Below are 15,705 nucleotides of genomic sequence, written 5' to 3'. Positions count from 1 at the left end.
AATGGTATATTTATAGTGTTGTCACACTGAAATGCCATAATCACTACAAGACATTTTTTACTCTCGAACCGATCACATATACTCAGCATGGCAAAGCAGATATTCAGTACAAAAGACACGTGTGAGTTTCCTCTTTTAAGTCGGATTTTTGTAATAATTTAATTTTGCTTCTAACACGCCTTTTCCTTGACTTAGTTATTCTGTTATCAAGTGCAAGGTCGAAAAGTCAGTGCATGCTTTTACATGGCGTTATAACCAAACGATTAGATTTCACGATGGCCGTCCACTCCTATCTTAAAAATGTTTACCATCAACAATCGTTTGCCGTTGACTATCCGAAAAGAAGTGGACTTGTTCACGACGGCTGCCGAACGGAAAGTTTGAAACAAGGTCTGTGTTTGGTCAATATCAAAAGCATTGCATTGAAAAATTTGTTTTATTTGCATAAAGTTTTAACTACGATTTTTATGATTTTCAAAATTTAAATTACAGTCGAACACCTTAACCACTCGGCCACCGCCGCCCGTTGTTACTATCTTAATTTAACCAATTCGATAGTTTTGAATGTTTGGCTACTTCAAACGATGATAAATAAAACGAACAAGAAAGATAAAGATGTCTTGAAAAACAAGTAAGTAGGAACAGGTTAGCGGTCTGTTGTCTCCAGTACAGGGACTACATCACGATTAGGTTTAAATCTATTTTATTGTTATAAATGTTATACGTAAAGGCAATATGATTTGGAAATTATATCTAAATTATATATTTACATTTCATATACATGGCCTTATCATTATATTAATTTGTATTTTAACAAAAAAAGCAATAGGAGAGGATGAGAAAAGAAACAAAGGAGAAAGAAACAGCGGAGAGCTTGTGAAAGGATGACAGAATAAACAAGGGAGAAAGAAGCAGCGGAGTGCTTGTGAAAGGATGACAGAAGAAACAAAGGAGAAAGAAACAGCGGAGAGCTTGTGATTGATGACAGAAGGAACAAAGGAGAAAGAAGCAGCGGAGTGTTTGTGAAAGGATGACAGAAGAAACAAAGGAGAAAGAAGCAGCGGAGATATTGTGATTGATGATAAAACGAACAAAGGAGAAAGAAGCAGCGGAGTGCTTGTGAAAGGATGACAGAAGGAACAAAGGAGAAAGAAGCAGCGGGCAACTTGTGAAAGGATGACAGAAGGAACAAAGGAGAAAGAAGCAGCGGACAGCTTGTGAAAGGATGACAGAAGGAACAAAGGAGAAAGAAGCAGCAGAGAGCTTGTGAAAGGATGTCAGAAGGAACAAAGGAGAAAGAAGCAGCGGACAACTTGTGAAAGGATGACAGAAGGAACAAAGGAGAAGGAAGCAGCGGAGAGTTTGTGAAAGGATGACAGAAGGAAAAAAGGAGATAGAAGCAGTTTAGAGCTTATGAAAGAAAATAATGTACTATCGAAACGGAAATGGAACGTACATATATATAAGTATAGGGATTGAACGGTGTTTTATTGCGTTTACGGTGGTATGAACGCAATGGGATACAGATGTAATCTGTAAAGCGCGTTAGCGCTATATATTGAATATGTCTGTAGGCTATCCAATTGCATTCACACTACCGTAAAAGCAATAAAAACACCGTTCAATGAATAAATACCATACGAAGAAAATAAATCAAAGATGTGTTGCGACGTTGGTTGCTAAGATAATATAGTTCAAGTGAATCTACGTAAAGACACCAGTATTGTTTACAAAATTAAAAGAAACAACTCAACATGTTTGTTTAATACATTTTACGTTTTCATTCATTAATATATTCACAATCCGCAATTTCCGTGTCGCATTAACTATGGTTGTCAAGCACAGTGGGTATTGACACAGATATAGTAGTGACGTGGTAGATTTTTCTATAGGAACTGTACGCTTCAGCCATTTGTTGTAAGCTTATCTCGTGGAGAACTTAGATATTCACTCATTTCCGCAATCTTCAATAATCGGGTAACAGGAGAAAACGCTAAAATTGCATTGATCAGTCCTTTGAAAATGGCGCCATCTAGTTGACGTTCCGGTAACGTCACAAAGAGACAACGTCATGATTATGTTACTGATTCCCGCGCTTATTAATCCGCTGAGCCTTTTTTCACTGCTTTACACTAATTTGAACGCAGTCAGAGCTTACTAACACTGACTGAGCTGGAGAAGGGAGAGGTGTAGATACAAGATAATGTACAAGATAAAAGGTGACTATCTCAGGTATTATACTTGTGCCTTGTCATTAAAATATTAGGTTTTCTGTCACCTATAAGGAAACAAGCATACAAGTAATGCATGTCTCTTACTGGCCCCGTCAGCTATTATACTATATAAATATGGTGCCCTTTGGTGTTAATTTGGGAAAATAAAATGAATTAGCTTGTAACTGATTTAACGTAATAGATACCAGAAATGGTAATTTAATGTATTCGGTAAAAATGTATAACAGCATAAAACATTCACAAAAAGATGTTTTAACATAGCATGGATTAAAATAATTGTAATCTAAAACATATTGGATTTGTTAAAAAAAATAATAATAATACTGGTATAACTTTTGCAATCTAAAAGTAAGAAAACTGATGCTATGAAGTAGAAATACATTGAATTAATAAGTTGCAGAAAACCCTTAGGCTCATTTCCATTGGTTATAATTACAGATCACGCATCGATTTGCCACCCAGATACTGCTCTGTGATACAGATATTTGTTACTGGGAGAGAGAGAAAACACGCAAATTTCATTATCAATCGAAATTCATTGTGGGGTGACACCAAGAGATATCTACGAAAACGATTAGTGGTAAACGCTAATGACAATATCGTTATCGAAGACAGTGAAACAGAAAAACGCAAAAAAATAGTATCTCTTTATTGACGCTACATGCTTTTTCCAGTGTGTACATGTATACATGTAGTACTCGGTGGCCAGATTACATGGCGTTGAGGTCAGGAGGCCTTCCGTTTCAACCTCAATTTCGAAACTGATATATAATAACGATCCACCAGTTGTGTTGCCAATACGTTCCATGATTGGTCTTAAAAATATAACAATTGCATCGAATTTTATAAACACAATATATTGCATCATTGTGTCTGGGAGCTGTTCTTAACTTGTTAGGTTTATTTCTAGTTTTGAAGATCGAAAACAAAAATTACAAGTTGATACTTAAGTAAAAAGAGCGGCTATTGTTAAAGAACAACACCAGTCAGCAGCAGGCTACGGGTAGTTGTTGTTAGGTATGTTTTGAGCTTTTTAAATTCATAAATAGACTTAATTCAGTATGGGGCCTTTTTATTTCGATTAATGATAGGCCTACATGAAAGTGTTAGTTTGTGATCATCTGATAACCGCATAATAAATTACTGAAAACCGCACACTATATTCAACCGCAATTAATTTTAGTTTTAAAATGTTCACAATAAATGAAAAAAAATCAATTGATTTACATATTTTCAAGATTATAAAAGTTTCTGTAACTGTGATTGTTTCAAAACATATAATTGAACCTACTTTTTATTACATTTTTGTCTTTGTTTAACTTATATTGAACGAGGAAGCCGAAAAAAAACATCCGGAGTAAATAAATTTGCATGCAAAATGTAAAAATTCTTTCTTGACGCAAACACTGATTGTTTGGATTTCAGACTATGCAAATACATGATTAGTATCCTAGAAAGTTGTTGCGACAAATTACAAAGCAGTACGACCACAACAACACATGAAATTGGCGATTAACTGGTATCTCTTGAGGACGTATACACACTGTTTCTCTGTCGCTTTACATATTACTTCACCGCACATTACATTAAAAAAACCACGAGTGTAAGTCGTGTGTACAGCGTCATTATTGTTTGGTAGAGTATGTTTGCCTCAACATGCGATTTCCATCTACAATCGGCTGTTAATGTTACAATTGTATTCCTAGGAGCCTGTGAACAAAATCAATATCAATGTCAAGTGGGTTATTAAAGTTTCATATAGCTTCAGTTTTAGCAAAATACAGGATACATTGTTTGTAGTCATTTATCAGCCCAAAACTTTTTTTCAGTGTTATCATTACTATAAGTTTCAATTGTTGCTGGTGAATTACCAGAATAAATCAAACATACGAGAAGGACTTTCAAGGTTATCCGAAATATCGTTATATAGGCCTATCCAATATATGAAATGATAATAACGTGCCGAGTACAGATTCCCGAGATACACAAGCATTTGTTGTTTTGACGCGCCGATCACGGATTTTTGACGTGCCGAGTACAGATTCACGAGATAGACAATTAAGCATTTGTTCTTTTGACGCAGATTCCCAGATTTCAGATTTTATTCCCGAGATACACAAGCATTTGTTGTTTTGACGCGCCGAATACAGATTCCCGAGATACACAAGCTTTTGCCAGTGTTTTGATTTGAGATTCAGGATGAAATGTAATCCTTAACAAAATGATTTACCATACGTTACATAGATTTCTAATTATTTTGACCAACCCTGCATTCTACACAATCAAATGCTTTTGAAAGATCATAAGAGACTGAATATGACAGCTGTTTCTTATATATTTTGTTACAGATGGTATGATATATTACAATGAGTAGAATGGCATGGTTCTTTTATTGCGGTGTATTGTAAAAGGGGATAACAAACCTAAATTCAATTAGATTGGTTGAAAACCAGACTGATATTTATAAACATTGTACTTACGATAATTCAAGGATTGGGGCGAATCCTTTGAAGGGTGAATCTATACAGAGATTTGTATATATCAGGTATATCTATATACGTCTCTGATCTATATGATTCAATTTTCAATATGTGTCATTTTGTTTGAACGAATCAGAGTTTGATAGGATGCAAATGTTTCGTTTCGATATCACAATTTTACACGACTCAGTGTCTAAATGTTATTTATTTATTTATCTATTAGCTTCACACAGTCTCAAAATAATAGTAATGAATAAATCACGCCAATGCCATGCTAGGGGGAATAACTCTTACAAGTTGAGATATTGTATATTTTTATTTATTTTTTCTTTCTATAAATAGTTTAATGGAGTTTCTGCATCGCCATGTCCTTAACATTTAGAAAATGAAAAATATTCCACTCTATGAAATAAGTTAACATTACTTATTTAACTGACATTTATATACCTACTATAATGTTCATGAAAAATTTGTCTATACTTGTCTTTCACTGATCTAGTCCGAAATTAATAAAGTTTCACAACATCGCTTCAAAACATTCTCATCGCCCTGTGTCATATGGTACATGTAATTCTAAATATAAACGTAATGTACACTTTGTGTTCCGTGCCTACTTATTACCAACCCCATCCTCCCAAGCAATAAATATTGCAAATATCACAATCACGTGAAATAATATCCTAGAATGTCACTATTCAATTTCAAATTTCGTAAATTGGTACTATCAGAATTGCGTATTTGAAATATTGAAATTACTTCCCTCGTTTTGTGGAGTTTCTATCACCAAACATCTTTATCGAAATGAAAAAGAAGAAAAAAATACGCGGGAGTCACATTCGCGGAGTTCCGAGTGAATCGAACGCGGCCTAACTATATCAATTTCGCGCTTGTAAATCATAGAGCTTTTTGGTGACAACGACAATTTTGAAAAATGGCAGCTTCCGGGTTCACGTTGGAAGCTGTCAGAGAATTTATTGTACAACGAGGGAATAAAGTCACAAATCACGAACTCGTCACGCGATTCAAATCTGATTTGAATGACCCACAATTTAAAGGTAAGTATCCAAATGATGAAAAGTGCCATTTGTTGGTTGCAAGCTTCCGGGACACTCACCCATATATTTCATCTGCTCATTTTATCGGTGTTTTTGTCGATTTTGTATTTTCTAGAGTAGAGAACATTTATCAACTTAATTATTGGCTACATAGTTTGTATTGATGGAATTTTAGCCGAAGTCTTGACATCAAATTAGTCAATTACCTTAAATGGGATCTACGTAAATTACAGTACCTGTAATCTCTAAATCTGTATTTCATTCCGGAAACAAAAAAAAATTATTACAAAACATAACGGCCTCCAGTAATTAGAGTTTCATACATGGCCTCAACACTAAATGTTGGACACCAGAAATCAGTCCATGAAAATATCTACATCTGATGTTTTACTGGAGGAAAGATGGGATTCGTTTCAATTTTGACACACAAACAGAAAAACAAACATATAGGAAATTGCGCCATTAAGGAAAGCAGCATTTTAGTGTATCGGGGAAATATCAGTGATCAGGTATATACATAGCTCAAATGGTTAGAAAGCCTGTCTTTGGTTTGGAGGCCCTGGGTTCAAGTCCCAGTCTTGTCATTGTATCTTCCCTTTTCTGTTACATTTGATGCCCAACTTGAAATACCTACAAAGGGTGTCATATAGTCTTGTATGTGTGTCTTAAAATTGAATGAGGAGAAAGGTAGTGCATGCTTCAAGATCATGCACCAGCTACCTGAATTTGACCATGCTAAACTATCGGACAAAAAACCTCAAGAACCAAGGGAAAGCAGAGGCTCATACAGTGGAGAGCTCACAAGGAAATCTATTTCCCACAGCCACTAGGGAATCAATTCAGATGTACTAGTTGCATCAGCCAAACTGGATGATTTTGAGGCCAAACTGGACACTCAGGCATGGCCACCCAACTGGTAGACCAGCATTCCGCTCGCTGTACATAATTTAGTCTTTTTAACCATTGGAAAAGCCCTCTGTTTTACCGAAGTTAATTACAACTCTGTTGTACAAAGAATTCGAAGAGGAAGAAAAACAAAAAATGCTAATCAAGTTTCTTTGATTTTAACATATGCATTGAAACATCATCAGAGTAATCAGAGATATTTTTTGACATATTTAATCCTACAATACCACAACCGCGTTATATACAATGCATGGTCATGTTAGAGCAGGTTTTACTTCAGCTGTAATTTAATAACTGGTTTAGCATTATTATGAAACATATTTGACTCCATGAAATAGTAGTTAACTCCATAGCAACCATCAAACCAAATATTAGAACTGCAGAACACTTATAAAGGAGTTAACTGATACCTTTTAACACTTGCACATTAAAATTCAATATAAGAATTGACCTAAAAAGTCTTAATAAAAAATGTTTGGAAAAAAGACCAGATTTTTTCCCAAAATTTTGTTCATTCCGAAGCCTGTCAACACCTGCACCAAAAACTTAATATTTGGAAACCAATACTGACACCAACCCAGTGTGACAACATCATGATCAGCTCCCCCTCTCTCTTTGAGAAGCAAAATAAAAAGTTCTTTTATGAAACAGTTAAGTAGAATTAAAATATTTTTCATTCCCATTTGCTGTTTCCAAAGCTGTTAGATCTCAGTAAATAAAATATGACTACGTTATCAAGACAGTATTGTAAATGTTGACTGGTAGACCACATGTATTTTGTGCACAAAGTTTGTCATATCGATGTATATGCTTTATCATTTCAGGTAAAAATAGGGAAAATTTTAAGGACTTTGTAAATACTCTTGCAACCATCAAAGTAGATGAGGTAGGTACACTTGTGGAAATTATAACAAGATAGGTAGCAGATCTAGAGATAAGATATAAAAACACTTATCTTTGTACCTCAATGTTTAACAAAGATTTACATCAGATCAGAGTTCTGGTTGTTTTCTATAAAAGTTTTTGTAGTGTTATCTTTTAAAGTACTTCAATTTTTATTGACTCTTTTTAAGCTATATTTCAATTCATAACAATATAATCTAAGAAGTAAGTAGCCTTTAATGCCACCCCTACCTCGGCAAACAATTTATACTATGTATCAATACTACAGTCTAGTCTGGATCCGACTTCCAAAAGACACTGCGCATGCAGCATTAATACTGATATTTTATTTCTCATTAGCGAGGTGAAAAGGTTCTGGTGCTGAAGAAGAAGTTCAGGTCAGATGTCCCAGAACAAAGTGAAAAGTTGAATGACAATCAGGAGCCACGTAATGATATACGGGCTCGGTCTGAGCCCCCAGCAAACCCGGGGAATTCAGATCAAGTTGATGGAGGTGGCATGTCCAAAGTGCGCAGTGAAACTAATATCACCTCAAGAGAGACAACTCCAGAAATGTCTGGTAGTGCTAGTATGGGGACCATTTCTGTGTCGTCAGTAGCATCTTCCACGGTAAATATAATCTTTCCAGAGATTATATATTTCTCTCCAAGACAGTTAAATATTGAGACTTCATTTCCATCAGTATTTTTAGGCAATAGTTGAATTTGGTCACAAGGATTACTTATTACATCTACATGGTGTCCATTATCTGTTTTTTTTCTTCTTTAAAACCCTCATGTGACTTCCTTAAGAGAAGGAAACTCAATTTTCATAAACTCAGGGTCTGATGACTCCCACTGAGGTGAGGTGGGGGGGTTGAGATGTAAGGCCACAGAATTGTAATTTGAAATAGTATGGTTAAACTGAAATCTGTTATAAACTCTTACTATGTAATATTCCTCTTATCATTACAATTGTACTTTGATGTGTGCTTCTTTAAGTTGGAAACCAAATTATCTGATGTTTCATATATTCAGTATGCAATGCATGTTTCATGTTTTAAAAGCATGTATCATGATAATGTTTAAATCATATATACATTTTGTGTTATAAAGATAATGTTTCAATCATATGTACATTTTGTGTTATAAAGATGATTATTGTGAAGTTTGTGTACCTGTTAATTTTAGGCGATGACACAATAGAATCACAGACTCATACACCTATCCTTTTGTGATTGTCTGCTTAGTTATTCCCTCTTCCTCCCTTGCCCTTAAGACTCGGCTCATTGTCATTAATTCAGTATTTTTGATTTGACTTTTCCTTTATGAATTTCGACTTCACACAGTATTATTCAAGAATACATTCTTTTTTTTTAATTCACATAAGAAGTTCAAAGACCCATACCTGGAGCTTCTAATTCCAACTTTTGGTCTAAACTGGAGATTTTTGAAATTGAAATGCTAAAGCAGCACATTTATTGATTTTAAGTTTTAACATAATAAAAAATCTCCAGTTTGTTTTAACATAATAAAAATTCTCCAGTTTGTGAAGACTCTTCTAGCTAACTGGAGATCAGTTTTCAAGTTTTGGCCTTTTCTTTTGAGTAAATATATTCAAACTACAAAAGTAGAGTTTGTACATAGCAGTGCATCAAAACATCATTCAAAATTGGTAGCTGTTTTTTTTTTTTTTTTCTGATCAGTTCACACGGTACTGGGTATTCTGCACATCACTATAAATCACAATGCTTACTTTGTTATTGTTTAATGGTAATCAATTACACATAATTTGTTTTGCTTGATTGGGGCAATTCTAAGGCTTTTTGCCAAAAATAGTTATATGATTATAACGGCATCAAGGTCAGCTGGTGTATATAGCTTACCGGTATATAATCATACAAAATATAATCACTTTTGTTTACACATCATCCAGGGTAAGTTACTCAGACAGAGAAAATTATTTATTTGGACTTGTCATGGAAATCTGTATTTTTGTTTAAATTTTTTTTCTAATAATCGTCCCAGTATTTAATGATTTTGTCTTTGCTTTATCAGTATACTATATATATAGTTAGCTATTACTGGAATCCTGATCTGTATTAGGTGGAAGATTTATTATGGAATCTGTGACTGAACATTTTAAAAGGGTATATTGAAATTGGAAAGAAGAATATGTTTAGTTCATTGTTGCCTCATTTCAATAAACCATTCCGTTCTTATGTTTATAAATACATGAATTAATTATTTTTGTTTATAAATACATGAATTAATTATTGATAGGATGCTCTGCAGGACTGATATAAATTCTCTATATGGAACTATGAATATAGTCACAATAGTGTATAAGAAATGTAAAACTTTTTCAGAATGACTCACTAAAATAACATGATTACAGTAATTCTATCAGTGGTAACATGCATGTAAAGCAAAAAAAAAAAAATTGTTAGTGTTCAAATACAATATGTATTTGTTTCTCTTAAATTTTAGCTCCTTTCATCTTTTAAAAATAAAATAATGAAAAATAATAATTACAGAATAAATCTTATATTATAAGAGTTAATTCATTATGACCAGCATTTGATAGATGGATGACAAGTACTATACAACAGACCCCTCACATCTATTCTCACCTGCATAAATTGACACCTGTCACAATTCATGTTTTTTTTTTTATATGAGTTACTTGTGTGCAGTCCTAGAAGTTTGCATGTACCATCATATATAATAACTTATGACAGAACTTGTGCATTTTATATAAGCAGTAACTGATCACTTATGACCTTTGGGCGGTTTTGTATCCGTTTGACCTTACAGGTATCCCAGGGCTCGCAGCAGTCCGTCGACTCCAGTACAGACATGGAAGACGCTGTCAATGCCTCTGTCATTAGCGTCAAGGACCGTGCCAAACACTTGAATCGCATGGAGACAGAGTCTGAGTTACAGCGAGTCAGCCATCATAAAAAGAAAGACATAAGAGTCAGTTTTGTACTAACTAGGGGTTTGTCCAAACTTTTCATGAAGGCTCATTATCATAATGTAGAGGGGGTAAATGTAAATATAGCAACTATAATAATTCAAGAATGTTCTTAGAATTAATAATTACACATCATTTCTGAACATTTAGTTTATTACACTCTTGAATGATTGAAGAAGAAACTGTCACTTACTGGGGCAGAATTAACATAACATGTTGGAGAAACTTTTTTTCTTGATTCATGCATTTTCAAGCCTATTTCACATTTCACTTTAAACATTAAATTGAATTTAAAGATGTATTTAACTTTCTGTGATATTGAGAGAAAACTTACTTTGACATAAAGACTTCATTCTATATGCTATCTTAGTATGACATGTAGAATTAAGGCAGTATGCTACCTTACTGTAACATGGAGCCTTAAGCTTTTATGTTACCTTTCTGTGATGAGGAGACAGAATATGTTTTAAAACTGGAGATGTCTTAAAAAGATATACAGAAATCAGTATGATCTCATGAACATTGTTCCAGTTTACATGGCTTTGGATATTTTACAACAAAATTCATTGTATTAAAATTTGTTTTGCATAATAACAGCTGCATACATGTTGCTTCATAACGGTTAACATCACGGGACTGGAAATGCCTTAGTGTTATAAAACTTCCACTTCAAAGTCTAACAAAACTATACGATTGTACCAGTAGATCAGTCCTAACTTTTTATGCATGATAAGTTGCATGAAATATTTTACCATTTGTTGTGTTAGCAGCAAAGTTTTACCCTTCATGATCGTAACAGTGGATAGAATGTATATGCCACCAATTCTCCCGCTACCTCTGATAAAAAGATCTTCATTTTTTTAAGCTACATAAAAGTTAAGTAATTATTTCAGTGCTCAGGTGTGTTGTCAGTTGCCATGGAAATGGTTTTCTAAGTGAATCAAAATAGCAATATTATAAGCCTTTAAAAGTGTGAAACAACTTGATCTGATCAATCTAAAACTTGTTTCAAAATCTTATATTTACTTGAACTTGATTACAGTATCACTCAAAACAATACATAGATTCAATATAAATCATAGGTAATGTATTTACCTACACTTGTATATATATTTTTTTTTTTTTTTTGCATGTTTATGTGGTCTTTTGGATCTTTTCATTTGAATTTTTTAAAGTTTTGGGTCAGGACATATAAGTACTAGATTCATTAACACTTAATATTATTTTTAATTTAGTAAGTATCTAGGGCTGAGGAATAAGTAAATATTTGAAATAAAAACAAAGATTTTTACGTGTTATATTATTGGTGCTACATCAGCTCATGTGGGATTTTCTCTAACAGTTTTATCAGACAGATAGCTTTTATTGGATTTAATTTTTTATAAACATACACTAACAAAAAATGGAGCTTTTTTTTATCTTAAACAAAATTTAAAGCATGCTTTTTATTAAAATTAATCAGTTTACTAAATAAATTATTAATGTACTAGATTTTGTTTTCATGTTTTTTATTATATATTTTGTATGTACAATTTGTACTTTATCTCTGTTTGATAAATATTATTTTCAGTCCCGTGATCGAGAACGAGATATTGATGAAGACACCCACTCCTCTGGATCTGCCTATACATCAGTGAGTTGGTACCTAGTAATCTCCCTTCTTATCGCCAAGTCCAGAGGCCAACTCGATTTGCAATCTTCTCGGAAGAGAAGCCTTCTCAGAAGATCGCATTCCGTTATATGTAAATCGAGTATACATGAAAAACCCAAAACAAACAAGTTTTTAAGTATTCTCAAACACTGTGACACAAACATGTGCACGTATGTGCCATAAATTCTTCTCTAGTGAAACTCATCATTCGCACACTTAAGCATGGTTGCCGCCATCTTGGAAGATAAATCTTCCAGCTTCGAGACGGAAGAGGTAGAAGATCTTCCAGAAGCAGAAGAGCTTCAAATCGAGTGACCAGAACTTATATTCTAGAAGAAGAAGAGTGCAAATCGAGTTGGCTTCAAATATGCAATCTCAAACATGAATAATTACCTCCTTTTGATTGTGACACCTATTTTTTTTCTGACAAATTATCTGAATATTCAGAATAACTAACTAAAAAATGAGGTTGTGTGTGAATTACCCACTTTCACTTTTAGATTTCTAGCGGCTATTCAAGTCACGAACCTAGCAGCTATTCAAATCACTTTTAGTTTGTGGTCCGTGGTCCGTGGTTTGTCCTGTCATCCTAATGTGAACAATTCTTGTTACAGCTATTTCTTAGAAAAAAACTCCATGGTTCTTTCTGAAATTTTATTATAGGTTCCCAATAGTTGTGCATATTGAATTTTGAGACTAATTGGAAACAAAATGGAAGTTTGTTATTGCTGTTTGTCAAAATATTCTTTGTTGATTTCTCAAATTCACATGTAGGTTCTCCTTATTCCGTAGTCTAATCTGAAAACAAGATGGCTGACAGGTGGTCATTTTGAATTTTGACAGTTGAAGATTGTTATTGCATTTTCTCAGAAAATTCTTCATGGATATTTCTTGTAATTTCATTCAGATTCCATTAATTGTATTTGTTAAAGTTTGTTAACCCTATTTCATAGACAGAGTTCTTGATGGATCCTTTCTAAGATTTAATATGTTGGTTCAGGTTATTTTCAAATGATTAAATGGAAGAAGAGAAAAGTAGAGAAAAGATCAATCTTACAGAGGTCCAATAAAGAACATTCAATGTGGTACGCCAATGATCCCTCTGTAATTTCTTTTTAGTATTGAATTCTTTATTCATAGCCTCTCAATATACCAGATACAGAAAAAGATAAGAAATTGGTCATGTTTTATTTGGCATTTTATGGTTTGACACCCACAGTTGGAACCTCATGAGCGGGAATGGTTGGTAGTATGTGCCACTGGAGACTACCATCCAATGCACAAACTGCTCTCCAAGAATCCTGATCTGGTCAGAGTCAGAGTAAGTAACAAAACTCTTGTCTTTTAGAATTCTGAATTGTAGTTGATGTACTGTAAATTGAATAACATTAAAATATCCAATAATTCTATCATTGATTCAGTGTCAGGGTAGATTTTAATCTTTGATCCTTGTGGACATGACAAGATTTGTAAATCTAATTTACCTTAATCAGGAGGTCAGGGACATCATGTAAGATATTAATGTACAATCTATGCAGTGTTATAAGTCGGATGAGTAGCATGTGTACATACTTTTAGTTAAATGTGATATAGGCATGGGCATTTTGTGAAACTGATTTAAGGCCTTTCCTATATATCTGTTTTAAATGTGAATTTTAAAATATTCTCGTTTGAAGGCAATCTAAAAGGATAACTTATTTCAGAGTGACACCTCTGGTAATTAGACAGTATTCTGTTAACATTATCTGTGTATTTAACTGACGTTTAAACAACATAATGATTTTGTATTTCTCTTCTCTGTTTTCTACTTCCTGTTTCATTGGAAAGGACTTCACAAATGTAAGTATAACACAGCCTGTTTATGTATTGGTAATATGTCCACCCTACTATTCAGAGAAATCTGACCATGTGATTTCCATGGTAATCCTGATAACATCAACATTCTGCAATAAGTTTATAATGCACAATCAGCTCATCCCATAGTATTTATAACATTTATGATAGTTTTATTGAGAAAAACACCAAACAAACCTTTATATAATGATGCTGTTTCCTTACCTGTATAATGTTCTCTGATGATGAATTACTTTTCTGTTCTCTTTTTCATATTCCACATCTCCAGGGCGTAAGTATACACAGTCTGAAGCTGCTGTACTCCTTACAGAATATGTAATTTATGATGTATCTATCACTAGAGCTGGGATTGATGTACAAAGTACATTATATAAAGTCAGTATTTATATAATGTATCTATCACTAGAGCTGGGATTGATGTACAAAGTACATTATATAAAGTCAGTATTTATATAATGTATCTATCACTAGGGCTGGGATTGATGTACAAAGTACATTATATAAAGTCAGTATTTATATAATGTATCTATCACTAGAGCTGGGATTGATGTACAAAGTACATTATATAAAGTCAGTATTTATATAATGTATCTATCACTAGAGCTGGGATTGATGTACAAAGTACGTTCAACAGTAATTGATACACAAGACAAAGTAATATATTGTAATACATGACAATAATCAGGAAATTATTTTAAATGTTGTTTTATATGTGAATTATGCTCACAGTAAATGTTCCAGAAAAGAAAAAAACTTATGTTCCCTTTTTTCCTGGACAATGTGTATCTGGATATGGATAAAGACAGTTGTTTCCAAAACCATATATTAGCATTGTTGTGTTCTCTCACATATTCAGTATGTTTTCAGGATTAATCCTGAAAAACCAATGATATGAACTTTTAGAATAGATTTTATTGTTTGATATCGGCAGCAAATCCCCAAAAAATTATTCATGAAAAGGTCCACTCATCTATATACATAAGAACAGGGATTAAAGAATAAATTTAACCATTTACCAAATGCAAGTTAATTATGTAAAACATATCAACTTGAAACTGCATACTTATTGATTCCAGCAGATATATAGTGATGTATAGTGTATCTCAAGGCAATGTGATAGACAACCTAGAATTAGAGACTTTAATATCAATAGAATTATTACTGCTTGACTCAGTATTCCTTGTGTGGATGGATCTACCCATGCTTATGCTGTTGTCTGATTTCTTTTTCATTCGATGGCCGCTGTATGGGATTTGACACATCATTCCTCATTAGTATGTAAGTACAGTCAGATTGATGAAAAACATCTTATTAGGTTTCATGATGAGAGACCTATTTGAACTGAAACTTATTTATTCAGTAAAGTTAAAAGAATGTCACATTTATAAATTATTTGGTTGCTCTGTATTTATAGATTTAATTTTAATTGTGTTTGCAGACATCAGTACATTGGGCAGCAAAACATGGCAACCCAGAGGTATTGAAACTAGTCCTAGGCAAGAGTAACAATGACATCAACAAGAGAACGGTAACTACCTCAATACTTTTACATTTATTATATAATAGTGGTTTGTTAGTCCCCTAGTGGTGAAACTAGTGGGAGAATAAAGGTTTCCTCTCCATCTGTCGTGTACATATGTACATAAGGCCAAAGTTTGTCAGTGCTC

The 15,705-nt window shown here is 33.5% G+C and overlaps 1 protein-coding gene across 1 annotated transcript in view; it reads left to right on the top strand.

Annotated features, from left to right (window-relative positions):
- The first annotated feature begins 5,630 nt into the window (after positions 1 to 5,630).
- LOC117338497 (ankyrin repeat domain-containing protein SOWAHB-like) overlaps positions 5,631 to 15,705 on the top strand; it is a 30,466-nt gene continuing 20,391 nt past the window's right edge. The window contains exons 1-8 of the mRNA XM_033899853.1: positions 5,631 to 5,769; positions 7,500 to 7,561; positions 7,918 to 8,187; positions 10,374 to 10,535; positions 12,104 to 12,166; positions 13,404 to 13,505; positions 14,012 to 14,023; positions 15,477 to 15,566. Coding sequence (XP_033755744.1) covers positions 5,646 to 5,769; positions 7,500 to 7,561; positions 7,918 to 8,187; positions 10,374 to 10,535; positions 12,104 to 12,166; positions 13,404 to 13,505; positions 14,012 to 14,023; positions 15,477 to 15,566 — 885 coding nt within the window. The 5' untranslated portion in view covers positions 5,631 to 5,645. The remainder of the gene's footprint in view (positions 5,770 to 7,499; positions 7,562 to 7,917; positions 8,188 to 10,373; positions 10,536 to 12,103; positions 12,167 to 13,403; positions 13,506 to 14,011; positions 14,024 to 15,476; positions 15,567 to 15,705) is intronic.

This window comes from Pecten maximus, chromosome 11 (genome assembly GCF_902652985.1).
Source record: "Pecten maximus chromosome 11, xPecMax1.1, whole genome shotgun sequence".
Lineage (NCBI taxonomy): Eukaryota > Metazoa > Mollusca > Bivalvia > Pectinida > Pectinidae > Pecten > Pecten maximus.
This window is presented reverse-complemented; position numbering and strand designations above follow the sequence as displayed.